A 26,968-nucleotide genomic window follows, 5' to 3' on the forward strand; every position below is an offset into this window, starting at 1 on the left:
TATCTTTGAAAGACAGGGTCCTGAAAAAGGGTTTATTTACTAAAAAAATATATGGGCGATTGAAAATGATACAGACAATTACATTGATAGAAGCCACAATCTATCTGCAATATTAAAGTTACGGTTGCTATGACATCACTCACAAACACATCTTCCCGTCTTAAGTCAGGTTCATCATACACAAACATACAAACACACACTTCTCCCCTAGATCCGCTCTCCACCGCAGTCAGGCCTTCCCACAATCCCCCAAGGGTTCGACCTATGACCCGAGAGATGTGTATCCTGGGTAATGTTGTTTTCATAACTCCTACCACCCTGGCTCTACAAAAACACAGGACCACGGAATATATGCACCACATTACACACACACACACACACACACACACACACACACACACACACACACACACACACACAGATCCGCTTCATCTGAAGCAGTCAGAACTAGTCTAGGTAGATAAATACTTCTCAATACCACACACAGACACCCCATGACTCCCTCTCCTAACAATGTGTTGATCAGTGTGGTCAGTTTATAGTAAAATGTGGATAATGGTTATCAAGGAGACCTTGACTAATAAGAAAAACAATGCTGTTTCCCCGTCATTTTACTGATTCGTTTATTTTCAGTTAAACCGATACCGATTACAACATACAACATGCGTACAACATCCTAATCTTTATGTAAGTCGTTTAATGTTAACAATTTAATGGCCATAATAAAATACACTGCTCAAAAAAAATAAAGGGAACACTTAAACAACACAATGTAACTCCAAGTCAATCACACTTCTGTGAAATCAAACTGTCCACTTAGGAAGCAACACTGATTGACAATAAATTTCACATGCTGTTGTGCAAATGGAATAGACAACAGGTGGATATTATAGGCAATTAGCAAGACACCCCCAATAAAGGAGTGGTTCTGCAGGTGGTGACCACAGACCACTTCTCAGTTCCTATGCTTCCTGGCTGATGTTTTGGTCACTTTTGAATGCTGGCAGTGCTTTCACTCTAGTGGTAGCATGAGACGGAGTCTACAACCCACACGAGTGGTTCAGGTAGTGCAGCTCATTCAGGATGGCACATCAATGCGAGCTGTGGCAAGAAGGTTTGCTGTGTTTGTCAGCGTAGTGTCCAGAGCATGGAGGAGCTACCAGGAGACAGGACAGTACATCAGGAGACGTGGAGGAGGCCGTAGGAGGGCAACAACCCAGCAGCAGGACCGCTACCTCCGCCTTTGTGCAAGGAGGAGCAGGAGGAGCACTGCCAGAGCCCTGCAAAATGACCTCCAGCAGGCCACAAATGTGCATGTGTCTGCTCAAACGGTCAGAAACAGACTCCATGAGGGTGGTATGAGGGCCCAACGTCCACAGGTGGGGGTTGTGCTTACAGCCCAACACCGTGCAGGACGTTTGGCATTTGCCAGAGAGCACCAAGATTGGCAAATTTGCCACTGGCGCCCTGTGCTCTTCACAGATGAAAGCAGGTTCACACTGAGCACATGTGACAGACGTGACAGAATCTGGAGACGCTGTGGAGAACGTTCTGCTGCCTGCAACATCCTCCAGCATGACCGGTTTGGCGATGGGTCAGTTATGGTGTGGGGTGGCATTTCTTTGGGGGGCCGCACAGCCCTCCATGTGCTCGCCAGAGGTAGCCTGACTGCCATTAGGTACCGAGATGAGATCCTCAGACCCCTTGTGAGACCATATGCTGGTGCGGTTGGCCCTGGGTTCCTCCTAATGCAAGACAATGCTAGACCTCATGTGGCTGGAGTGTGTCAACAGTTCCTGCAAGATGAAGGCATTGATGCTATGGACTGGCCCGCCCGTTCCCCAGACCTGAATCCAATTGAGCACATCTGGGACATCATGTCTCGCTCCATCCGCCAACTCCTGGACAGTCTGTGGTGCAACGTGGCGTTGGTGGATGGAGCGGATGCTTTTGTCCAGGTCTGGGAGGAGATCCCTCAGGAGACCATCCGCCACCTCAAGAGGAGCATGCCCAGGCGTTGTAGGGAGGTCATACAGGCACGTGGAGGCCACACACACTACTGAGCCTCATTTTGACTTGTTTTAAGGACATTACATCAAAGTTGGATCCGCCTGTAGTGTGGCTCCAAATCCAGACCTCCATGGGTTGATAAATTTGATTTCCATTGATTATTTTTGTGTGATTTTGTTGTCAGCACATTCAACTATGTAAAGAAAGAAGTATTTAATAAGAATAAGAATGTTTCATTCATTCAGATCTAGGATGTGTTATTTTAGTGTTCCCTTTATTTTTTTGAGCAGTGTATATGAAAGCAGCTGCCACTTCATTAAATCAGTTAGATGCAGTGTATCATAGCACACTGCGCTTTATTACGGGCGACAATTTTAGTATTCACCACTGCATGTAGGTTGCTACATTGCTATGTTTTCATTTATAAAAGCCCTTTTACAAAAAGGCCTACTGTACCTAACATCGTTACTAAACTTTAGACATACTAGTTGCTACACCCAGTCTCAGCTAAGTCTGGAAATTAATTTGGTCTCAACCGAGTTCACTAAAAGCAGATTCATCTTTCTTGCACCTTATTTGTGGAACAATCTTCTAAATGTTGTTAAATTGTATGTTCTGTTGCTTCTAGGGCAATTGAGAAAACTGACTGAGCACCATATTACTGATGAATATGTTTTTTTTATGAGCGGGTTTTTCTTTCTACTTGCATTTTATGTCATTCAGGGCTCATCTGTAAGAGACCTTGGTCTCAGTATGACTCCCTGATAAAATAAAGGTAAAAGTTAGGTTAGGGTTAGGTTTTAAATCCCATTTTCAGAAGTTAAATCGTAGAAATGGGCAGGGTTTATGACTGCGGCCATAGATGCTAGTAACGACCAAATTACAGCTCTTGATGTGTTTGTCACTGAATGACGTATGCCACATTCATGTGCTGGTAGGAATTAGGAAACTCTGAAACTTCATAGTGAGCAATTTCAAATAAGATTAAACCAGTCACATAGATGAAAGACCGCATCCTTGCAAAGAATGTGGCAAATGCTACAGAATGAAGGCATGCTTGACCAGACATTCAAGTGTGCACTCAAGGAAACCAAATTACTGTAAAGTCTGTGGCAAATGTTTTGAAAGAAAGGAAGACTTGGCGAAACATACATACAAGAGAGAAATTATATTGCTGCAAAGACTGTGGCAAATGCGTCAACCAGAAACTAAACTTAACGACACACATGATATCTCACAGACTGGAGAAACCTTATATTGCTGCATAGACTGTGGGAAATGCTTCACTCGATCACAGGGCCTTAGAATTAATAAGACCATACACACATGGAAGAAATCATACAGGTGTCCAATATGCAATAAATGCTTTGCCTTCCATAGCCATTTAAAATACCATCAGACTGTTCACACAGGGGAGACATTTTATAGTTGGCACCAACCATGGGTTGTGCCGTGGCGGAGATCTTTGTGGGCTATACTCAGCCTTGTCTCAGGATGGTAAGTTGGTGGTTGAAGATATCCCTCTAGTGGTGTGAGGGCTGTGCTTTGGCAAAGTGGGTGGGGTTATATCCTGCCTGTTTGGCCCTGTCCGGGGGTATCGTCGGATGGGGCCACAGTGTCTCCCGACCCCTCCTGTCTCAGCTTCCAGTATTTATGCTGCAGTAGTTTATGTGGGGTTTTAGGCTGGGTTTCTGTACAGCACTTTGAGATATTAGCTGATGAAAGACGGGCTTTATAAATCAATTTGATTTGATAGTAGACAGAGTGGCAGTTGCTTCTTTTTCAAAGTAAACTTGAGAAGACATATGAGATGCTTTCACAACAAATAGAAAACTGTCATTGTGTCATCATTTTCTGTATATTTTTTTCTGTTTTCACACATCACAACATGAATACGTTAGGAATACATGAGTAAAGGTGCCAAGGTCTGAACTCAGTGGGCTCCTTGTTTGTATATATTTGAAAATGAAATAATTTGTAAAGTCTTCTCTTTTTACTTGTGACAACACAACACCATAGATGAAGCAAGAAGGTGACAACTTGATAGTGCCCCTGTGTTGAGGGAAAAGTGTCAGAACCAGATTTTTGTTGAGGGAAAAACATCAGAACCAGATTTCTAACAACATTCCACCTTCCACTTGCAGCGACCTACCCTCCAGGACACTGCTGGCTTCAGTTAGCCCACACCATTGTGTATTACTCATAATATTTAGTGATTTATTAAGACTGCAGTCCCTGCGACATTTGGGACACTGCCGTCTATATGTACAGAAAGCCCACCAAAACTGCTATTTGTTTAAAATACAGTATTTAAATAGGTCACATCTGTTTTTGACTGAATTCATCAAAGTACATATCTTGTTTTATTAAAGTTTTTTTTTTAATGGATGTCATATGAATGCCTCCGTTTCCGTTATTGTACATGATGGATAACATTGGACATGTTTGATCATATCTTTATTCTTTGGTGTGGTTGGTTGGTTAAAATACTGAGATCTACATCCTATTCCTAAACTGTTCGTCTTGTTAAATTAAAGTAAATCATATTTATTCAAGTACTTTTTTTGTGGACAAAAAATATAGCCTAATCTGTTCGCTATAACATTTAGCATTAGCAGTAAAACTTTTATTGTGAAATTCATGGGAAAATACTACCGGAAGTTCAACCTGGCGTTGTTCTAATCTTCCTGCAACAGAGTTCACGACCGAACCGCCCATTGCACGTTAGAACCTTATGTACCTCAATGGTTAGAAATCATGTTTGCTTTTGTCAATTTGTGAGAAGCTCTTCAACTGTTGAAATATATTAAAATGGCTGATGAAGACAAGCTTCAGCCGTTAATGTTTCTTATGACCTATATGCTGATGAAGCGCCGAAGAGACATAAACAACGCGGATACACAGAGACTCAATGAGGTGAAGAGACGTATCCGCCACAGACAATACTTCTTCCAAAGACAGAGGCGAATGCTCATGGTACTGTAATCTGACAAAGCTAAACCAAGCCATTTATATTGAAGTTCATTGGACTGCGTTCCATACACGAATAGCTAAACGTACACGCATAAACAAAGCAATAAACTCTGTGTCACATAAGACGTTCAACCGTGTTTCTCAATTATAATTTCGAAGTGGTTGTAAACGTCAAATTAAGAAGTGTTTAATGTTACGTTTAGGCATTAACGGTGAAGGTTTTGGATAGGCTTGACACGAAAGTCTCAAAAGTAACTTTATATTGCTGGATTCAGAAATGTAACATTTTGCACCAGATGCAGATACTTACCAGTGAACAATGACCTAGCAAAACGTAATTTAACAGCGCCCATAAGCATTCACGAGCGCGTGTGGTATATGGCCAATCAGTGGCAATTTTAGCATGTAAATCTTGGAGGGGCAAACCCCATTTTTGCCATGCCAGCATGGCACAACACTACACACTACATACATTAATTGCACTATAACGGTGACAGACGGTGCCCACAAACTGTTAGGGCTTACAGTGCCTTCGGAAAGTATTCAGACTCCTTGACATTTTTCAAATTTTGTTAGGTTACAGCCTTAATGTAAAATATATATATATATTTTGAAATGCTCATCAATCTACACACAATTACCGAAATTGACAAAGCAAAAACAAGTTTAGTTTTTTTATTTTATTAAATAGCAAAAAAATTATATCACATTTACATAAGTACCCTTTACTCAATACTTTGTTGAAGCAGTGATTACAGCCTCAAGTCTTCTTGGGTATGACACTTTTCCCATTCTCTGCAGATCCTCTCAAGCTCTGTCAAGTTGGAAAGTTGGAAGATTGGAAAATAACAAGTGACGAGCTCATTGTGCACCAATTACATGCCCACTGTCTCGTTGGTTGACTGTATTTTAACCCAATGACCATTGATCGTCTTGAAATCTAGCTGGGTAGATAGCCAATGAGCTGAGGTAAGCGGCAATATGCAATGGTTGTGTGTTGGAAGACCAACCCATGTCGTAAACTCCAACGTAAAGAGTAATTCGCTATTGAAGTTTTATTCCGGAAGGAGCTACGCATTTTACGCACAGCGCTGTTTTTGGTAAACGCGCAGATTCAGCTGTTCATATACAGTGCCTTGCGAAAGTATTCGGCCCCCTTGAACTTTGTGACCTTTTGCCACATTTCAGGCTTCAAACATAAAGATATAAAACTGTATTTTTTTGTGAAGAATCAACAACAAGTGGGACACAATCATGAAGTGGAACGACATTTATTGGATATTTCAAACTTTTTTAACAAATCAAAAACTGAAAAATTGTGCGTGCAAAATTATTCAGCCCCTTTACTTTCAGTGCAGCAAACTCTCTCCAGAAGTTCAGTGAGGATCTCTGAATGATCCAATGTTGACCTAAATGACTAATGATGATAAATACAATCCACCTGTGTGTAATCAAGTCTCCGTATAAATGCACCTGCACTGTGATAGTCTCAGAGGTCCGTTAAAAGCGCAGAGAGCATCATGAAGAACAAGGAACACACCAGGCAGGTCCGAGATACTGTTGTGAAGAAGTTTAAAGCCGGATTTGGATACAAAAAGATTTCCCAAGCTTTAAACATCCCAAGGAGCACTGTGCAAGCGATAATATTGAAATGGAAGGAGTATCAGACCACTGCAAATCTACCAAGACCTGGCTGTCCCTCTAAACTTTCAGCTCATACAAGGAAAAGACTGATCAGAGATGCATCCAAGAGGCCCATGATCACTCTGGATGAACTGCAGAGATCTACAGCTGAGGTGGGAGACTCTGTCCATAGGACAACAATCAGTTGTATATTGCACAAATCTGGCCTTTATGGAAGAGTGGCAAGAAGAAAGCCATTTCTTAAAGATATCCATAAAAAGTGTCGGTTAAAGTTTGCCACAAGCCACCTGGGAGACACACCAAACATGTGGAAGAAGGTGCTCTGGTCAGATGAAACCAAAATTGAACTTTTTGGCAACAATGCAAAACGTTATGTTTGGCGTAAAAGCAACACAGCTCATCACCCTGAACACACCATCCCCACTGTCAAACATGGTGGTGGCAGCATCATGGTTTGGGCCTGCTTTTCTTCAGCAGGGACAGGGAAGATGGTTAAAATTGATGGGAAGATGGATGGAGCCAAATACAGGACCATTCTGGAAGAAAACCTGATGGAGTCTGCAAAAGACCTGAGACTGGGACGGAGATTTGTCTTCCAACAAGACAATGATCCAAAACATAAAGCAAAATCTACAATGGAATGGTTCAAAAATAAACATATCCAGGTGTTAGAATGGCCAAGTCAAAGTCCAGACCTGAATCCAATCGAGAATCTGTGGAAAGAACTGAAAACTGCTGTTCACAAATGCTCTCCATCCAACCTCACTGAGCTCGAGCTGTTTTGCAAGGAGGAATGGGAAAAAAGAGACATACCCCAAGCGACTTACAGCTGTAATCGCAGCAAAAGGTGGCGCTACAAAGTATTAACTTAAGGGGGCTGAATAATTTTGCACGCCCAATTTTTCAGTTTTTTAGATTTGTTAAAAAAGTTTGAAATATCCAAAAAATGTCGTTCCACTTCATGATTGTGTCCCACTTGTTGTTGATTCTTCACAAAAAAATACAGTTTTATATCTTTGTTTGAAGCCTGAAATGTGGCAAAAGGTCGCAAAGTTCAAGGGGGCCGAATACTTTCGCAAGGCACTGTATCAATCCGTATAGCGACTAAGTCAGGGAAAGCTAAATCTAAGTCTAGCTGTACAGATGTACACACAATTTTAGAAGAAATTGATCGGAAAAGTGAGACAGAGATTGTTGTAGGACGATTAATTTAGCGATTCCCAAGTGGAGGAATATTTTTTGAACTGAGAGGACACCGTTGTAGCCACTGTGTATAATCTGTAAAATGCCTGCAGAAGAGGAACAACGTCACCGTTTTGGACTGGTAAGTTCTTCTCATGCTAATGCCGTTGTTTGAAATTAATAATATAAAATATATTTGTGAAATGAAATAGCCTATTTGAGGCTGTTGAGAGGAGGGCAGGCCCACAACAATGGCCAAAGTGAAATGGAGACAGTAGATACATCTGGTCTGTTGTAATATAATAAAGACAGTAGATCTAGCTGGTTTGTCATAATATAATATATAAGAGACAGTAGATGTAGCAGGTCTATAATAATATATTCAACCTTATGTTCCCTGTATATATATATATATAATCTGTTTATTATAACTCGGCAGCACAATATTGTGTAGAGCTTTGGCAAAGTGGGTGATGTTATATCCTTCCTGTTCTGTCCGGGAGTCTCATCGGATGGGACCACAGTGTCTCCTGCCCCTCCTGTCTCAGCCTCCAGTATTTATGCTGCAGTAGTTTGTGTCGGGGGGGCTAGGGTCAGTCTGTTATATCTGGAGTACTTCTTCTGTCTTATCCGGTGTCCTGTGTGAATTTAAGTATGCTCTCTCTAATTCTCTCTTTCTCTCTCTCTGAGGACCTGAGCCCTAGGAACATGCGTCAGGACTACCTGGCATGATGACTCCTTGCTGTCCCCAGTCCGCCTGGCCTTGCTGCTGTTCCAGTTTCAACTGTTCTGCCTGCAGCTATGGGACCCTAAACTGTTCATATTTACTCTTGAGGTGCTGTCCTGTTGCATCCTCTACAACTACTGTGATTATTATTATTTGACCCTGCGTGTCATCTATGAACGTTTGAAAATCTCGGCCATGTTCTGTTATAATCTCCACCCGGCACAGCCAGAAGAGGACTGGCCACCCCTCATAGCCTGGTTCCTCTCTAGGTTTCTTCCTAGGTTTTGGCCTTTCTAGGGAGTCTTTCCTAGCCACCGTGCTTCTACATCTGCATTGCTTGCTGTTTGGGGTTTTAGACTGGGTTTCTGTACAACAGTTTGAGATATTAGCTGATGTACGAAGGGCTATATGAATAAATTTGATTTGATAGAGGACTGAGGGTCTTCCAAATTTTGAAAGTGTGCAAATAGTTACCCATGTTATTTTGTAAATGTATATATTTTTTTCTCCATTTTTGGGGGGGTGTGTTAGAATACCATTTTGGCATTTTGTATATAGTTATTTGTATACCTTCACCAATTTGGCCACTTGGGTACATTTGGGCTACTTGTGTGGGACACCTGGGTGACTTCATGATACATGTCATGTAGCACACTCATTTTGGAAGTTATTCTGAAACTTTGCACAAGTGCTGTTGCCCTCTTATATTTTTCACTGAAATTGTCCCCATCATCCTATCTGAATGTTTATTTTATCTTGTTCATTTTAAAGATGATGATACAACAATAAAAATAAACGTATGTTTTTTTTCATTGTATTATCTAAACCAGATCTATTGTGTTATATTCTCCTACATTCAATTCACATTTACAAAAACTCTAGACATACAATAAACCCTAGACAATACAAAAACTAGCGTACCCACCCTAGTCACACCCTGACCTAACCAAAATATAGAGAAAACAGATATCTCAGGTCAGGGCATTACAGTACCAAAGGTGCGCACTCCCGGCCGCAAACCTGAACCTATAAGGGAGGGTCCGGGTGGGCATCTACCCTCGGTGGCGGCTCCGGTTCTGGATGCTACCCCCCCCTCTTTACGCTGATCTCTCCGCCTTTGTGGAACCGGACCGTGGATCATCATCGCCTTAGGTCCCGGACTGGGGACCGTCGTTGGAGGTTCCGGACTTGAAACTGTCGCCGGAAACTCCGGACTGGAAGCTGTCGCAGGAAGCTCTGGACTGGGAACTGTCGCCGGAAGCTCTGGACTGTGGAGGCACACTGGAGGCCTGATGCGTGGGACCGGTACTGGTGTTACCGGGCTGATGACACGCACCTCAGGGCGAGTGCGGGGAGGAGGCACAGGACGTACAGGACTGTGGAGACGCACTGGAGGTCTGGAGCGTAGAGCTGGCATGACCCGTCCTGGCTGGATGTTTATTTTCGCCCTGCAAATGCGGGGCGCTGACACAGGACGCACTGGGCTGTGCAGACGCTTCGGAGACACAGTGCGCAGAGCCGGCGCAGGATATCCTGGTCCAAGGAGGCGTACTGGTGACCAGCAGCGCTGAGCCGGCACCATCCGACCTCCATTTGTGGATAATGGCTCTCACGGTGGTTAGCTGGAGTCCCAAAGCTTTAGAAATGGCTTTGTAACCCTTTCCAGACTGATAGATGTCAATTACTTTGTTTCTCATCTGTTCCTGAATTTCTTTGGATCGTGGCATGATGTCTTGTTTTTTGAGATCTTTTGGCCTACTTCACTTTGTCAGACAGGTTCTATTTAAGTGATTTCTTGATTCAACAGGTCTTGCTGTAATCAGGCCTGGGTGTGGCTAGTGAAATTGAACTCAGCTTTCCAAAAAAATGTGATTAACCACAGTAAATTCATGATTTAACAAGGGGGGGGGGGGGGGCAATTACTTTTTCACATAGGGCCATGAAGGTTCGGATAGCTTTTTCCCTTAATACATTAAAGTATCACTTAAAGACTGCATTTTGTGTTTACTTGTGTTATCTTGGTGTAATATTAAAATTTGTTTGATAATCTGAAACATTTAAGTGTGACAAATGTGCAAAAATATAAGAAATCAGGAAGGGGGCAAATACTTTTTCACAGCACTGTATGTGAGAATGCTGTTGATCGACTACAGCTCAGCGTTCAATACCATAGTGCCCACGAAGCTCATAACTAAGCTAAGGACTCTGGGACTAAACACCTCCCTCTGCAACTGGATCTATATATGTGTGTGTGTATATATATAATTTATTTTGCTAAACAGGTGGGGCTCAAAAAGGGCCCCACCTGCCAATAAGCATTCAGGGCTTAATAAACCACCCGATTTATAATACTGATTTGTATCACTGGTAAAACAAAGACCCCCCCCCCCCCCCCCCCTCTCTTTCTCTCTCCAGATGCTGACAGCTCGAGACGTACGCTGCAGCTGTGACATCCGTACCCGACCCTGGACCAGCACGGAGTGCACTGATTGGTGGGAGCGGGTAGTGATGACTGAGTTCCAGCCCTCTGATTGGCTGGAGAAGTTCCGCATGAGCCGGGAGACCTTCTTCTTCCTTTGTGGCAAGCTGAAACCCCGCCTGGCTCGCCAGGACACCCACTTCCGCCGGGCGCTTCCGCTGGAGAAGCGTGTGGCGGTTGCCCTGTGGCGGCTGGCGTCCAACATTGAGTACCGCACCATCAGTGGGCTGTTTGGAGTGGGCAGCTCCACGGTGTGTAAGTGTGTGAGGGACGTTTGTCACGCCATCGTCACACTACTCCGGCCCGTCTACCTATGCTCGCCCAGCGTACAGGAAGTAGAAGACTCTGCACGTCACTTCCTATCTCGCTGGGGCTTCCCTCACTGCGTGGGCGCCGTGGCAACCCTCCACACTGCCATCCTCACGCCGTCCACTAACGTGGCCAACTACGCCAACCCAGGCGGGTGGCTCTCTGTGGTCTCCCAGGTAAGACAGGACCTCTGCTGCAATAAATAGCCCGGGCTTTTATTTGCTTCAATCGCTGAACACAGCCAGCTCTTATTAGAGACAAGCTTGTAAATGAGCCAAGCGTCTATTTTTGCTCAATAAAATGTTGAAAAGACTACCACGCCATTTATTGTGACCAGTATGACCAATATAAACATTAGAATAACATCCTTCGCAGATCAGACTTGCAAAGACTAGGCTGCCTATCATAAACCCACGATTTTGCGGTTCAGCACCATGGAGAGTGTGTGCCTATAACAATTAATTTAGGCACACATTTGCTGAAATTTGTGCCGATGCCCGGCTATTGAAAGGGTCAGGTGGCTATTTGAGACTCTGCATTTAATTGAAGTGTTACAGTATATGGTTGTGTCTGACTGCCTGCCTGTCTGTGAGATAGTAACATTCATCTGTCTGTCTGTGAGGTAGTAACATTCATCTGCCTGTCTGTGAGGTAGTAACAGTCGTCTGTCTGTCTGTGAGATAGTAACATTCATCTGTCTGTCTGTAAGATAGTAACATTCATCTGCCTGTCTGTGAGGTAGTAACAGTCGTCTGTCTGTCTGTGAGATAGTAACATTCATCTGCCTGTCTGTGAGGTAGTAACAGTCGTCTGTCTGTCTGTGAGATAGTAACATTCATCTGTCTGTCTGTGAGGTAGTAACAGTCGTCTGTCTGTCTGTGAGATAGTAACATTCATCTGTCTGTCTGTGAGGTAGTAACAGTCGTCTGTCTGTCTGTGAGATAGTAACATTCATCTGCCTGTCTGTGAGGTAGTAACAGTCGTCTGTCTGTCTGTGAGATAGTAACATTCATCTGTCTGTCTGTAAGATAGTAACATTCATCTGCCTGTCTGTGAGGTAGTAACAGTCGTCTGTCTGTCTGTGAGATAGTAACATTCATCTGCCTGTCTGTGAGGTAGTAACAGTCGTCTGTCTGTCTGTGAGATAGTAACATTCATCTGTCTGTCTGTGAGGTAGTAACAGTCGTCTGTCTGTCTGTGAGATAGTAACATTCATCTGCCTGTCTGTGAAGTAGTAACAGTCGTCTGTCTGTCTGTGAGATAGTAACATTCATCTGTCTGTCTGTGAGGTAGTAACAGTCGTCTGTCTGTCTGTGAGATAGTAACATTCATCTGCCTGTCTGTGAAGTAGTAACAGTCGTCTGTCTGTCTGTGAGATAGTAACATTCATCTGTCTGTCTGTGAGGTAGTAACAGTTGTCTGTCTGTCTGTGAGATAGTAACATTCATCTGTGTGTCTGTGAGGTAGTAACAGTCGTCTGTCTGTCTGTGAGATAGTAACATTAATCTGCCTGTCTGTGAGGTAGTAACAGTCGTCTGTCTGTCTGTGAGATAGTAACATTCATCTGCCTGTCTGTGAGGTAGTAACAGTCGTCTGTCTGTCTGTGAGATAGTAACATTCATCTGTCTGTCTGTGAGGTAGTAACAGTCGTCTGTCTGTCTGTGAGATAGTAACATTCATCTGCCTGTCTGTGAAGTAGTAACAGTCGTCTGTCTGTCTGTGAAGTAGTAACAGTCGTCTGTCTGTCTGTGAGATAGTAACATTCATCTGCCTGTCTGTGAAGTAGTAACAGTCGTCTGTCTGTCTGTGAGATAGTAACATTCATCTGCCTGTCTGTGAAGTAGTAACAGTCGTCTGTCTGTCTGTGAGATAGTAACATTCATCTGCCTGTCTGTGAGGTAGTAACAGTCGTCTGTCTGTCTGTGAGGTAGTAACAGTCGTCTGTCTGCCTGTGAGGTAGTAACACTCCTATCTGTCTGTTAGGTGGCTGTGAACGGGCTGGGTCAGTTCTGGGACGTCTGTGCTGGTTTCCCTGGCAGCACTGAGCCGACAGCCATCTTGCAGAACTCAGCACTTTGGGCGTCGGCCTCTGAGGGCATGCTGTCACCTGATCCACCCCCGAGCTTCATGGGAAAACCACTGAGGTATCATTGATATTGTTATTTACCCTTTTAGACAGTGCTATCATTATTACTTGTATAAGTATGAGCAGTAATAGTAGTCCAGTGATACAATTACTATTGTTATCCCTCTGGTGACCTGTGTCCTACCAGCCTAATAGACTGAGAGCACATTGTCTTGTCCAGATATGTGTTGTTGGGGGAGCCAGGGTACCCCCTCCAGCCCTGGCTGATGAAGGCCTATTCCAAGAAGAAGAAGGAGGAGGATGATGTGGAGGAGGAGGAAGGGGGGCACGCGGAGGCCCGGAGGGCCTTCAACCAGGCAGGTTTTATTTTCAACAGCGCAAAACAGAATCACTCATGGATTAAACTCAAAGTAGTAACGTGTTAAAAAATAAAAATCCCAATTTTAGTGAACATTTCAGACGTTTTACACAGTTGTGAGCTAAATTTACACATTAGACTGTAGTAGACCCAGAGTTTTGCTGCAGTAAATAAAAAAATAGTTGTTTAACGTTTAACCTGGTTACTTTGTCTCCTGCTGTAGCGATTTGTGCGGGCGTGGCGTGGGGCGGCAACGGCACTTCTTCGCCTGCGGGCGCGTTGGCAATGCCTGAGCAAGAGGAACGACTGCAGCCTGGACGTGGTGCCCACCATGATCCTGGCCTGCTGCATCCTGCATAACGTGTGTGAGGCCCATGGAGATTTGTTCCGGGGGGAATGGCATGGCGAGGTGACCAAGGGTGAGAACCCCCAGCCTGGTCACACTGCGGGACACGCCCCCTCTCCCTCTGGAACTTCAGACCACCTCCAGGGTGAGGAGGTCAGAAAATTGTTCTGTCACTACTTCCAGCAGTCACAACTACAACAACAGGACTAATGGAATGGACAGTGTTGTGATGGGGAAAGTATAGAATTCTCCACAAGATTCTCACGACTGTATACATAGCCCTGGCCAGCATTCCAGTTACTGTCCCTACAATCTCTATCAGCCTGTATTCATAAAGTATCTCAGAATAGTAGGTAGTGCTGATCTAAGATCAACTTGGCCTTTTTAGATCATAGTGAACAAGATTATGGACAGGGGGGACCTGATCCTAGATCTGCACTCCTATTCTGAGATACTTTCTCTCGCTTTTTTTATTTTTTATTTTTTATTTTTTTCTCTCTTTTTCTCTCTTTCCTCTCTGTTCTGTTACTGTTTTTGGGGGGGTTTTGTTCTCTCGTAGGTTGTTAGTGTGTCTAAATAGTTGTGTAGCTCAGTGTTCATGTGCATATGGTGTATATAATCATTATTTTTATTGATGCACAATACAAGTTACATTTTCTGTTCTGTCTGTCACTACATTTGTATCTACGGTTACACTGACATTGTTCTATGCCCTGATTTAAAAAAAAAAAAAATAGAACATTGTTCTAGCTACCTATTACATACACTGCACTTTTTGTAGCTGTAAATAAGATCTATTGTCTCCAATCTCCTACTCTTCCTCTACTGGAAAAAATCCTAGGGGAAACACTTCCAGCTAACGGAGCTGCCCTCTTAGCAGAGAATGTGGACATTCTTGTCTTTCTGAAAAATAACTTTCAAATAGAATGACTGTCATTGAATATAAGCTGAAGGTGAGCAGGCCTAAAATGCATTCGGAAAGTATTCAGATCTCTCTACTTTTGACACATTTTGTTACATTGCAGCCTTATTTAAAAATAAATATATAATCATTATTCTCATCAATCTACACACAATACCCCATAATGACAAAGCGAAAATGGGTTTTTCTGAATGTTTGTACATTTATTATGAATAAAAAACAGAAATACCTTACATAAGTATTCAGACCCTTTGCTATGAGACTTGAAATTGAGCTCCGGTGCATCCTGTTTCCATTGAGATGAGATGTTTCTACAACTTGATTGGAGTCCACCTGTGGTAAATTCAATTGATAAGACATGATTTGGAAAAGCACACAGTTGACTGTGCATGTCAGAGCAAAAACCAAGCCATGAGGTCGAAGGAATTGTCCGTAGAGCTCCGAGACAGGATTGTGTCGCGGCACAGATCTAGGGAAGAGTACCAAAAAATGTCTGCAGACTTGAAAGTCCCCATTCTTAAATTGAAGAAGTTTGGAACCACCAAGACTCTTCCCAGAGCTGACCACCCGGCCAAACTGAGCAATCGGGGGAGAAGGGCCTTGGTCAGGGAGGTGACCGAGAACCCGATGGTCACTCTGACAAAGCTCCAGAGTTCCTCTGTGGAGATAGGAGAACCTTCCAGAAGGACAACCATCTCTGCAGCACTCCAACAATCAGGCCTTTATGGTAGAGTGGCCATACGGAAGCAACACCTCATTAAAAGGCACATGACAGCCCACTTGGAGTTTGCCAAAAGGCACCTAAAGGACTCAGACCATGAGAAACAAGATTCTCTGATCTGATGAAACCAAGATGCAACTTTGGCCTGAAAGCCAAGCATCAAATCTGGAAGAAACCTGGCCCCATCCCTACGGTGAATCATGGTGGTGGCAGCATCATGCTGTGGGGATGTTTTTCAGCGGCAGGGACTGGGAGACTAGTCAGGATTGAGGGAAAGATGAACGGAGCAAAGTACAGAGAGATCCTTGATGAAAACCTGCTCCAGAGCACTCAGGGCATCAGACTGGGGCAAAGGTTCACCTTCCAACAGAACAGCAACCCTAGGCACACAGTCTCTGAATATCCTTGAGTGGCACAGCCAGAGCCCGGACTTGAACCCGTATTGTGTGTAGATTGATGAAAGGAAAACATAATTAAATTCAATTTTTAATAAGGCTGTAACGTAGCAAAATGTGGAAAAAGTCAAGGGGCTTGAATACTTTCTGTATGTACTGGTGATTTGAATTGATTGTGGTCTACTGCAGTTAAATGTATGTTGTAATGAACATGATTTCCCTTCTGTGCTGAACACCCGTTATACCCCTAGACAAGACCTTTTTACAACATTTTAGTAATTATCAGACGCTCTTATCCAGAGCGACATACAATAGCAATTAGGGTTAAGTGCCTTGCTCAAGGGCAGATCAACATATTTTTCACCTAGTCGGTTCAGGGATTCTAACCAGCAACCTTTCTGTTATTGGTACAACTCTTAACTGCTAGGCTACCTTCCATCTTTAACCCAGCTGCAGACTGGCTTCACAGAGCGATAAATAAGGGGGATCCTCCCCACTGGCGTCGTGAAACTCAGGACCCCACTAGAACCAATGAGAGTTCTCCTGGTGCAGCCTGGCCTGCAGGCCGGGATTCGGGAGCACTGAGGTGTCGTAGCTCTCAGGGGCCCCGCCCCTGACCACGGTGTTGTCCAGCCTCTCTTGTTCTTATAAAGCACCACTGGTCCAGGAGCCTTCTGGAGATGTCCGTCCATCTGATCTGGGCTCTCCCTCTCTGTGTGCTCTTTGTTTCCAGCTTCAGCCTGACAGTTGTTGCTCATTACCTCAGCACCCTGCAGTCCACCGTACGGACAAATGAAATCCTCTCCACCGAATACAAAAATCAGCAGCAGTGCTATCCCTGCTGAGGCACCCCAGCTGACTCACATCTCTTTTGTAGCAGCTTTGGATTTCACCTGGCGTCATTCCAGGGAGTTCCCGGAATCTTTGGATCTCCCGTAGGAGGTTGTGTGTGACCTCATGGGTGTTCCGTGGGTTGTATGCAATTCCTTGTGGGTGGCTGTATGGATGGTTCTGTGTTATGTAGAGCTTGTCCACTCTGAATCCCATATAGCCTTCCTGTCTGACTCTGAATACAACTCGGTCTCTTGTTGTCCCTAGAATCCAGGGAGTTGTAGCAGCGTTTAGTGACATAAGCAAGAAGTGCGTTGTCGTGGTTGAGATCTCCCAGTGTGTCGTATTCATCCCCGTCTGGATAAGGTAACATACGTTCATAGTTGTAATAGTGATGAAAGCCGTAGTATCCCCTCTCAATGTAGACTTTGGTTGGCCCTTCCCTCACTACGGCCTCACGCTGCTGCACTTTTAAAGCTTCTGCTGTTCATTAGATCTCTGATTAGATTGAGCAGATAAAAATTCCTCTTTCCAGGGTCAAAAGTGAAGTGTAGGCTGAAACGGTTGAACTAACCAGGCATATTTATGTCTTAAGTCACAAAACTTTGGCAAACACTCCTTCTTTAGATTTACTGGGTGGCAGGCTTTTACTCCAACCCTTCTCTAACAATCAGCGGCTCATCAGGACCTTTAGGTTTGGCCACCAATGGTGGAAAGAAACCAACTCAATGAGAGATTTCTGCGATAGTGTACTATGGGTATGCGGTTGAGTTACGTTCTCTTATCTCCCATTTCTCTAACCCCCTCAACCCCCAAACCTAGTGGCCTATCAGAGCCGAACTAGGTGCAACTCCTTTGCCCACGAGGCCCTGCATGATAGTCCTAGAGGGTTGTTACAATATAAACAAATATATAAAGACATATAAACTATATAGAAACTATAATACCGGTACCCTGAATGTCTTACCTTGTTTATGTCTGCAGCAGGCTTGTAGTGAAGTGAGCAGACTACTGACTGAGCCTATTGATTCTTTGTTGTTTGACTTTGTCCTCTCTTTAGCTGTAGCCTCCCTCTCAACCCTCAACAGGGTCGTCACTAGTTACCACCCCGCCTACTTCTAAAATGTATCTTCTGAATAAAATGTGATTTTAAACCTAACCTTAATCCCACTGCTAAACGTATGCCTAACCTTAAATTATTACCAAAAATATAATTTTAGTTTTCAGGAATTTTTATGATATAACCTAACTACAGACATAGACAGATTTATACTTTGTGGCTGTGCTATCTAGTGGACACCCCTCAACAGTCGCCTCAGAATGGAAAGGGAATGAGGTCTACGCTTGGAAAGTGAAACTCAAACTCCCGCTTCTTTCTAGTGATGTGTATCCCATCATACCCAGGTCCCATACCCATCATTGTATCCCATCATATCCAGGTCCCATACCCATCATTGATGGATTTATAAACACTGCGTATTTCCCTTGGCCTTGATTCAAATGTGTGTGTGTTCCCTTGACTCAAATGTGTGGTTGATATTTTAAAGCTCCTGCTGTTATTTTCAATTTGTTATTTATCTCAGCTTTTTCAGGGACCTGAAAGCTCTCGAGGGCCTGCCCCGTTTGAGACTGTAATTATGCAAAATGGCCACAAGATGTCATTACACTTCTTCAAAAGTTTTGCTCTCTACATTTGCTTTATTGTCGTGGTGGTTCTGTTTATTTATTTATTATGTTGTTGTTTTTTATATGCTGTAATGGTCTCCAAAGAAATTGTCATCAGTGTTCTAACCTATTAAAAATAGGGTACTGGGTGGTATCTTGCCCCCTGAGGGTAACTTCCCCCACCCCCTGTAATTCACATTAAGACCACAAGATGTCACCAAATTATTTTCCCAACACTTTTCCTGGCTGCCACTGCTCTTGCTCAGCACATTGTTTTTATTTATTTTATTTAACCTTTATTTAACCTTTATTTAACTAGGCAAGTCCCTCTGTGTCATCACAACTTTGGGAGATATTTCAACTAAACGATTTTGAGGTAAGTTTCTCTATAATTTTTTAAATTTTGAAAAAGTTGTAGATATATTCTAATGAAGTTAGAACTATAATGTTTTTAATATACAAATAGGAACGGCTTAAGATAAATAATCCACTTGTTTAGAGAGAAAAATGTAAATATTTTTTTTGTAAAGTAGTAATATGTTGGATGAGTGTGGGTAACTGACCCCTGGGGGCTAGTTACCCCTTTATGGTTATGGATGGGTTTCTACCTGTCATTTAGACAATGACTAGAACAGCTAGTGCTAGTTTATCCTAACTTGCTAACTAGCAACTTCACTATCAGTAAATGCTAGCCAGCTAGTTAGTTAGCATTAGCTGCTAGGAGTGCTAGCGAGCAACCTTACTACCAATTTTGCATTGTTTGTCACTTATTTTGTACATGTTGCTGCTACTGTCTCTTATGATCGAAAAGAGCTTCTGGATATCAGAACAGCGATTACTCACCTCGAACTGGACAAAGATTTTTTCTTTAATGAGTCCGACGCAAAGGATATACTGTTTCTCCGAGACCAGCCCCAAATCATTTGCGTGAGGAAAAGACAGAGGTACAGGGGACGGCGATCGGGGTTCCTTGTGAGAATTCATCTGCAAGTGGGTACCCCGTCTCTAAATCAAATCAAATTTTATTTGTCACATGCGACGAATACAACACTAATGTAATCTGCCTAAATGACTATCGCCCCGTAGCACTCACGACTGTAGCCATGAAGTGCTTTGAAAGGCTGGTCATGGATCACATCAACACCATCATCCTGGAAACCCTATACCCACTCCAATTTGCACACCGCCCTAACAGATCTACAGATGATGCAGTCTCAATCGCACTCTACAATGCCCTTTCCCACCTGGACAAAAGAAACACCTATGTGAGAATGATGTTCATTGACTAAAGCTCAGCGTTCAACACCATAGTGCCCACAAAGCTCATCACTAAGCTAAGGACCCTGGGACTAAACACCTCCCTCTGCAACTGGATCCTGGACTTCCTGACAGGCCGCCCCCAGGTAATAAGGGTAGGCAACAACACATCCACCACGCTGATTATCAACACGGGGGCCACTCAGGGGTGTGTGCTTAGTCCCCTCCTGTACTCCCCAATCACCCACGACTGCGTGGCCAAGCACGACTCCAATACCATAATTAAGTTTGCTGACGACACAACGGTGGTAGGCCTGATCACCGACAACGATGAGATAGCCTATAAGGGAGGAGGTCAGGGACCTGGCAGTGTGGAGCCAAGACAACAACCTCTCTCAACGTGAGCAAGAGAAAGGAGATTATCGTGGACTACAGGAAAAGGAGGGCCAAAAGCATCCATTCACATCGACGGGGCTGTAGTGGAGCGGGTCGAGAGTTTCAAGTTCCTTGGCGTCAACATCACCAACAAACTATCATGGTTCAAACACATCAAGAAAGTCGTGAAGAAGGCCTTTCCCCCCTCGGGGACCTGATAAGATTTGGCATGTGTCCCTAGATCCTCAAAAAGTTATACAGCTGCACCATCGAGAGCATTCTGACCGGTTGCATCACCCTCTGGTATAGTAACTGCTCGGAATCTGACCGTAAGGCGCTACAGAGGGTAGTGCATACAGCCCAGTACATCACTGGGGCCTACATGTACAAATTACCTTGAATAACCTGTACCCCTGCACATTGACCCGGTTCTGGTATATATATGGTGTATATAAGGCCTGTATATAGCCTTGTTATTGTTATTTTATTGTGTTACTTTTTCTTACATTTTTTACTTTAGTTTATTTAGTAAATATTTTCTTAACTCTATTTCTTGAACTGCTGTTAGTTAAGGGCTTGTAAGTAAGCATTGCACAGTAAGGTCAATTTGGCGCCTGTGAGAAATATGATTTGATTTGATATAGATTCATAGCTAACTACATTTTTAAGAGTGCATTTCAATTGGCATCTCTCCCCCTGTTTTTTTAGTCACAGGTGGGCTTATGAGTTGTGCTCCACTTTTACTGGGGATAGCTTTATTTGTGACCTATGTACAAATTTGAATTGTGCAATAGCAGAGCATAAGCGTTGCCACATCAATGTTACACTGAATTAATTAGTTATGAGTTGTTGTTATTAAATGTTATATTCCAATGTTATTAGTGATATTCCAATATTATATTCCAATTAGTATATTTTTTTCTGAATTAACAACTATTGAAAAATCTTTTGCTACTGAATATCATTTTTAAAACTGTTGGGATTTAAAATCTTGCATTATTCAAATAATATGTAGTGTCATTGTACATAATGGATTGTACGGAAAAAGAACAGCAGAGAAAATTAATGTACAGGTGAATTAAAAAGAGGAACCTTGCATCAAATCTCCTCATAGTGCGGATATTAATGGTGACATGTAATGTGCAATTGTTGCTTTTTTGTATCGGCAATTAGACTTGTTCTTGGGGGGGCTAGTTACCACCTAGTACCCTAACGTCCATAAACTCCATCTAATAGCGTGCATTTGCAGTGCAAACCCGCAGATCATGAGTGGGTGGGAACTGTGATATTAATCCGCTGATCCCAGTGCCATTGAAAACACAATACCGGTAATCACCCTAAATAGATCTATTATGAACTCATAAGGAAATATGGCAAAAATCGGAATTATCTGTCGTTGAATTCTAGCTGTATTTTATGTGCCGTTCGTTGTATGCATCGACCTAACTTGAGTGGTTCTCAGAATCCACATCCAGAATTAAAAGACGTCCCGCCCCTTTTCCTGCTCATGTAGCGTGCAAACCCACTGTCACTCACTTTGGTTGCCTAGTACCCTCCTGGCATCATTCTAGAGTGTGCCATGCCCACGGTTTTCAACAGAAACGCAACGATCTGCTAATAAATGGAACTGCTAGTTGCTAGCGAGTGATGGATCCATCTTCTTGAACGAAGGCCATCAATACATATTTTGTTTTCTGTTTATTTAACTAGTGGCTGTGTTTTCATGGGAAATGTATTAGCAAGCTAACGTCAGATAGCTCGATAACTGCGCCAAAAATGATGCGAGATTCAATCGAATGTTGCACTGCTAGCTAGTCAGCCAAATCTGACTGGGGAATGGTCATTTCTCAGTTTGCCAGCATCACAGCTCTGACACATCACGAAGCCTTTCAGCTATCGAGACATAACGCTGGAAACTAGCTAACGTTTAGTTGGATAGAAAAAGAGGACGAACATTTGTTGGGAAGCGGTGACTGTGCCATTGCAAGACTGGTCATATGGATGCGTTGCCTTCGTGTGCATTTTATTGACAATTGTGGCTTGGCTCTAGCTAGGGGGCGGACAGCTCTGAGAAGGCGGACAGTTGGCTACGTTAGCTTGTTGGATGTCGCGGCAGTGCAGTTAGGTTCGTTCGTAGGGACGCACGAACCCAGTCAGTGAACAGGGGGTATCGCAATCGAGGCGGGTAATAGGGATAGTTAGCTAGCCAGGTAGCTAGCTAGTTGTCCAACTAACGTTAGCTAGCTAACGTGAGAAATCTAAATAAGGCTTGAAGCGCGCATCAACGAAGAGAGGCCCTCAACACACCCCCTCGCATCGACACTGCCCCCTCTTCGCCGATCCTCCCGTGATTTGCTGAGATCTGTACACGGGTGAAGTCGGATAGTTCTCGGTTGGGGACAACTTGACAGCGAGGCCCCTAGCTCCCCTCCCCCATTCCCATCCAAGACCCCTCAGTCCACCTCTTCGCAAGACATTAGTGAGGATCGGGAAATTAGATACCTAGCTAAAGTTAACGCATCCAACCGAAATCTGTCATCCAGCTAGTCCATTCTAACCCGCGGGTTGCCAAAACCAGGAGGGATGACTTTGGAGTCGATGATGGCTTGCTGCCTGAGCGAAGAGGCGAAGGAATCGAAACGAATCAATGCAGAGATAGACAAACAACTCCGGCGAGACAAGCGGGACTCGAGGAGAGAACTGAAATTGCTCCTTCTCGGTAACTCAAACTCATCCATATTTTGGGTATTCTTTGAACCATAGGTAGCTAGTTGCCGTTTTGTGAAATATCAATTTAGCTAACAAGATAGGTTAGCTAGCAAGCTTCAGGCCTCCACCCCCCCCGCCTCCCCAAGTGAGCTAGCTAGCTAGCTAGCTAGCTAATGTTAGCTAACCAGTCAATATGTTTTAGTTAGTTAACGTTAGCTAGCTAGATATGTGTTTTGTTAGCAAACGAGTTTGTTAGCTAGTCAGATGGGTAGATAGCTAGCTACTTTCTGTTGCTAGCTAAATCACCAAGCCACTTTGCCAACATCTGGTCACTTTAGCTGTTGGTGTTGGTGCTACTAGTGCTTGCTAACCAACTAGCTACCTAACGTTGGCATCTAGCTATTTGCTGTCATTGCTTGCTTGCTAGCTAGCGAACTGTATCTTGCTTACCATCCACTCACCCCTGGTTTAACTAGTCAATTAGTCTATGAACGGTTAGTTAGCTAAGTGCTAGGCTTCAATTGAATTCTTAGAACGGGGGAATGGTTCGTAATCAAATCAAGTGGTTATGCTAACTTTGTATTATTAGACGAGTAACGTTAGTGTCACCATATTGTTATCCAAGTTCTACTATTACTACAAGGACTGGAGAGGTCAATTTCAGAATGAATCTGATGGTGAAAATAATTTAAGCATATATGGTCATGTTAGTGGTACTGTATGGCAGAAAACAGATCCCTCCTGGCTATTTTTATGTTAACCCCAGCCAAATGAATGATCCATTGGAAGATGATAGACTGTAACAGTTGTACTGCTAAATAAAGAATACAGGTGAGCTGAAAAGGATGTCTAGGGGGTCACACATTACACAACCTGGCAGATGCAATTCCTATAGCTAGGCCTAGGCTCTATATGGGAAAGAGTTATGGTGTGCTCTCTGAATTAAATGTGTATATATATGAAACATTGGGTGCAGCTTCTCAACATCAGTCAGAAGCATGAAGATACTTGTGTGTGTGTCTGTATATGTGTCTGTGCTTTTACAGACCCCCATGATGAAGAGCATGGAGGCTAAATCAGCAGTAGCTCTTTTACATCTCCTGGCAGTAGAAGTTGTCCTAAGACAGGTCTCTAGGATCAGTTTGGCGTTCCTAAAAATAAATAACTGGCCTTAGATTGCCAGCATCTACCAGTCTTCTAGACATAAAAAAATGACATTGTGTTTCTATTGGACAAGTTCATTTCGAGTAGTAGACTACCTCTGTTTCAGAAACGTTTGCTCCCGTTTCACACTTACAAAACATATCCCAGGTTGTCTGACACGTGTGATTGCCCCTCTCTCCAGTCGTTTCCCTGTGGACCCTGGCTCAGTTCTGAGAAGTAGGCCAAACCACACAGAGACACACTATTCTATTGTAGGCTATTTAGTCATTTTTTTCCCTATTTTATCACACTATCCTACTGTATTGTATTCTTGACTTGAACCTGTGGGGAGCATATTAGGCCTAGGTCACGGAGAAAAAAAAAAATAACTGTCACACTGAACAAAAATATTAACGCAACATGTAAAGTGTTGGTTTCATGAGCTGAAATAAAAGATCTCTGAAATGTTTCATATGCACGAAAATATTATTTCTCATTCTGTGCACAAATTTGTTAACATCTCTGGTAGTGACTATTTCTCATTTTGCCAAGATAATCCATCCACCTGACAGGTGTGGCATATCAAGAATCTAATTAAACAGCATGCTCATTACACAGGTGCACCTTGTACTGGGGGCAGTAAAAGGCCCAATGCTACAGATGTCTCAAGTTTTGAGGGAGTGTGCAGTTGGCATGCTGACTGAAGGAATGTCCACCAGAGCTGTTGCCAGAGAATTTAATGTTCATTTCTATACCATAAGCTGCCTCCAATGTCGTTTTAGAGAGTTTGACATTACATCTAACCGGCCTCACAACCGCAGACCACGTGTAACCACGCAAGCCGAGGACCTCCACATCTGGCTTCTTCAGCCACTTGGACAGCTGATGAAACTGGGTTTGCACAACCAAAGAATTTCTGCACAAACTGTCAGAAACCATCTCAGGGAAGCTCATCTGGGTTCTCGTCGTCCTCACCAGGGTCTTGACCTAACTGCAGTTCGGCATCGTAACTGACTTTAGTAGGCAAATTCTCACCTTTGATATGGCCACTCGCTGGAGAAGTGTGCTCTTCATGGATGAATCCCAGTTTTTTCAACTGTTCCCGGGCAGATATGCAGACAGTGGTGTGTGGGGCGAGCGGTTTGCTGATTTCAATGTCAGAGCTCCGTGGTAGCAGTGGGGTTGTGGTATAGGCAGGCATAAGCTATGGACAATGAACACAATTGCATTTAAGCAATGACAATTTGATTGCACAGAGATACCATGATGAGATCCTCATGCCATTCATCTGGTGTTATCACCTCATGTTTCAGCATGATAATGCATGGCCCAGTGTTGCAAGGATCTATACACAATTCCAGGAAGCTGAAAATGTCCCAGTTCTTCCATGGCCTGCATACTCACCAGACATGCCACCCATTGAGCATGTTTGGGATGCTCTGGATTGGCGTGTACGACAGCGTGTTCCAGTTCCCGCCAATATCTAACAACTTCACACAGCCATTGAAGAGTGGGACAACATTCCACAGACCACAATCAACAGCCTGATCAACTCTATGTGAAGGAGATGTCATGCTGCATGAGGCAAATGGTCATGAAACCAGATTGGTTTTCTGATCCCCCTTTTTTTTAAAGGTATCTGTGACCCACCGATGCATATCTGTATTCACAGTCATGTGAATTTCATAGATTAGGGCCTGATTAATTTATTTCCATTGATTTGATTTTGAACAGTAACTCAGTAAAATCTTAATTCTTGCATATTGCGTTTTATATTTTTGGTGTATGTACACAGAGTAGGCGCTGTTAGATTACTGTTCCCCACTTCCATTTCTCAATTCTACTGCTTCAGAGTGGAGCACATAGATGATGGATGTGTGGGTTGGGACTGCTCACTTCATCATCAATACATCTCTGTTTATACCTACTGACTATTCCTACTCTTGTGATGCAATGCTGTGTGAGTCTAGGACCAGGGCTGGAACTAAAACCAGTGCTAGTTCTGCAGGAACTAAAGCATGTAAAGACCTGGCTAGCCCTCATCAGGGATCAGTGGAGAAGTCTACTTCCTGTATCAGATTCTTAGATTTTAGTCCGTCAGTGGGACTTCTGTGAGAGGCAGTGTGTGCCTGTGCCTCTGTGTGACCAGTCATGCAGTAAACAGACTATTCTAAGTGAGTTTAGGCTGTGTATTTGTGTCTGAGCAGGGATAAGGAGGTGTAAAGAAGGATTAGTCCAGGTCTATAATAGGCTTTGTTAAACATGGATAAAGCTTAGACTGATATGTCACTGACTCCTATTAGTCACACGTCTCACCAGGGCTATGCGCGGTTTTCCAGGTCAATCACCTTATTTTTAAATGCTCCATAGTTCTACACTCTCCTGTTCAATGCATGGTGTTACGAGTACCACAGTCCCAAGCTGTTGCATTTATCAGGAGTTGATTGTACATGCAAATACTGTGGTTTCCTATGGCTCGGTTGGTTGGAGTATGAAGTGCTTGTATGACCAGAGTTGAGTTTTGATGCCTGAAGATGGGACAGGCCATGGACACCTCACTCACTCTCTACCCCCCCCCCCCCAAATCTCCCCTGTAACATGTGCTGCTGAGGGCAATATCAGGCCATAGGATCAGCCATAGTCCACAGCTCTGGTGTTTTTCTCTACTTGGTCAAAACATAGAGGGCTCGGCTGGTGGCTGCTGTAGCTTGACTTGGGGATTGCTGGCCTGGGCTGCTATTGCTGGGCTTGGGGCTGGCTGGCTGGGATCGGGGCTGCTGTAGCTTGACTTGGGGCTGACTGGATTGGGGGCTGCTGTAGCTTGACTTTGGGCTGG

General features: G+C 43.6%; 2 protein-coding genes across 4 annotated transcripts in view; both read left to right on the forward strand.

Annotated features, from left to right (window-relative positions):
- Nucleotides 1-4,693: 4,693 nt before the first annotated feature.
- Nucleotides 4,694-15,269, forward strand: LOC139373113 (uncharacterized). 2 transcript variants are annotated; one of them, XM_071113227.1, is made up of 5 exons: nucleotides 4,694-4,926; nucleotides 10,952-11,500; nucleotides 13,308-13,468; nucleotides 13,631-13,766; nucleotides 13,992-15,269. In XM_071113227.1, exons 1-5 carry the CDS (start codon nucleotides 4,822-4,824, stop codon nucleotides 14,322-14,324), a joined length of 1,284 nt encoding a protein of 427 aa, XP_070969328.1. In that variant the 5' UTR covers nucleotides 4,694-4,821; the 3' UTR covers nucleotides 14,325-15,269. The 2 variants fall into 2 exon arrangements, with proteins under 2 accessions (XP_070969328.1, XP_070969327.1); XM_071113226.1 differs by having other exon boundaries at nucleotides 4,694-4,986; nucleotides 13,992-14,776.
- Nucleotides 15,270-21,827: 6,558 nt separating this feature from the next.
- Nucleotides 21,828-26,968, forward strand: part of LOC139373114 (guanine nucleotide-binding protein subunit alpha-11-like) — a 30,515-nt gene continuing 25,374 nt past the window's right edge. Inside the window, exon 1 of one of the 2 annotated variants that reach the window (XM_071113229.1) lies at nucleotides 21,828-22,999. In XM_071113229.1, coding sequence (XP_070969330.1) covers nucleotides 22,864-22,999 — 136 coding nt within the window. In that variant the 5' untranslated portion in view covers nucleotides 21,828-22,863. The remainder of the gene's footprint in view (nucleotides 23,000-26,968) is intronic. The other variant, XM_071113230.1, reaches the window with a different exon arrangement.

This window comes from Oncorhynchus clarkii, chromosome 18 (genome assembly GCF_045791955.1).
Source record: "Oncorhynchus clarkii lewisi isolate Uvic-CL-2024 chromosome 18, UVic_Ocla_1.0, whole genome shotgun sequence".
In the NCBI taxonomy this organism is placed as follows: Eukaryota; Metazoa; Chordata; class Actinopteri; order Salmoniformes; family Salmonidae; genus Oncorhynchus; species Oncorhynchus clarkii.

What these genes read in the sequence shown, in the direction of transcription:
- LOC139373113 (XM_071113226.1), top strand. Translation starts at nt 4,822, where the DNA reads ATGGCTGATGAAGACAAGCTTCAGCCGTTAATGTTTCTTATGACCTAT. An exon ending in TTCATGGGAAAACCACTGAG is followed by an intron (nt 13,469 to 13,630) that starts GTATCATTGATA and finishes TGTCTTGTCCAG; the next exon opens with ATATGTGTTGTTGGGGGAGC. An exon ending in CCCGGAGGGCCTTCAACCAG is followed by an intron (nt 13,767 to 13,991) that starts GCAGGTTTTATT and finishes CTCCTGCTGTAG; the next exon opens with CGATTTGTGCGGGCGTGGCG.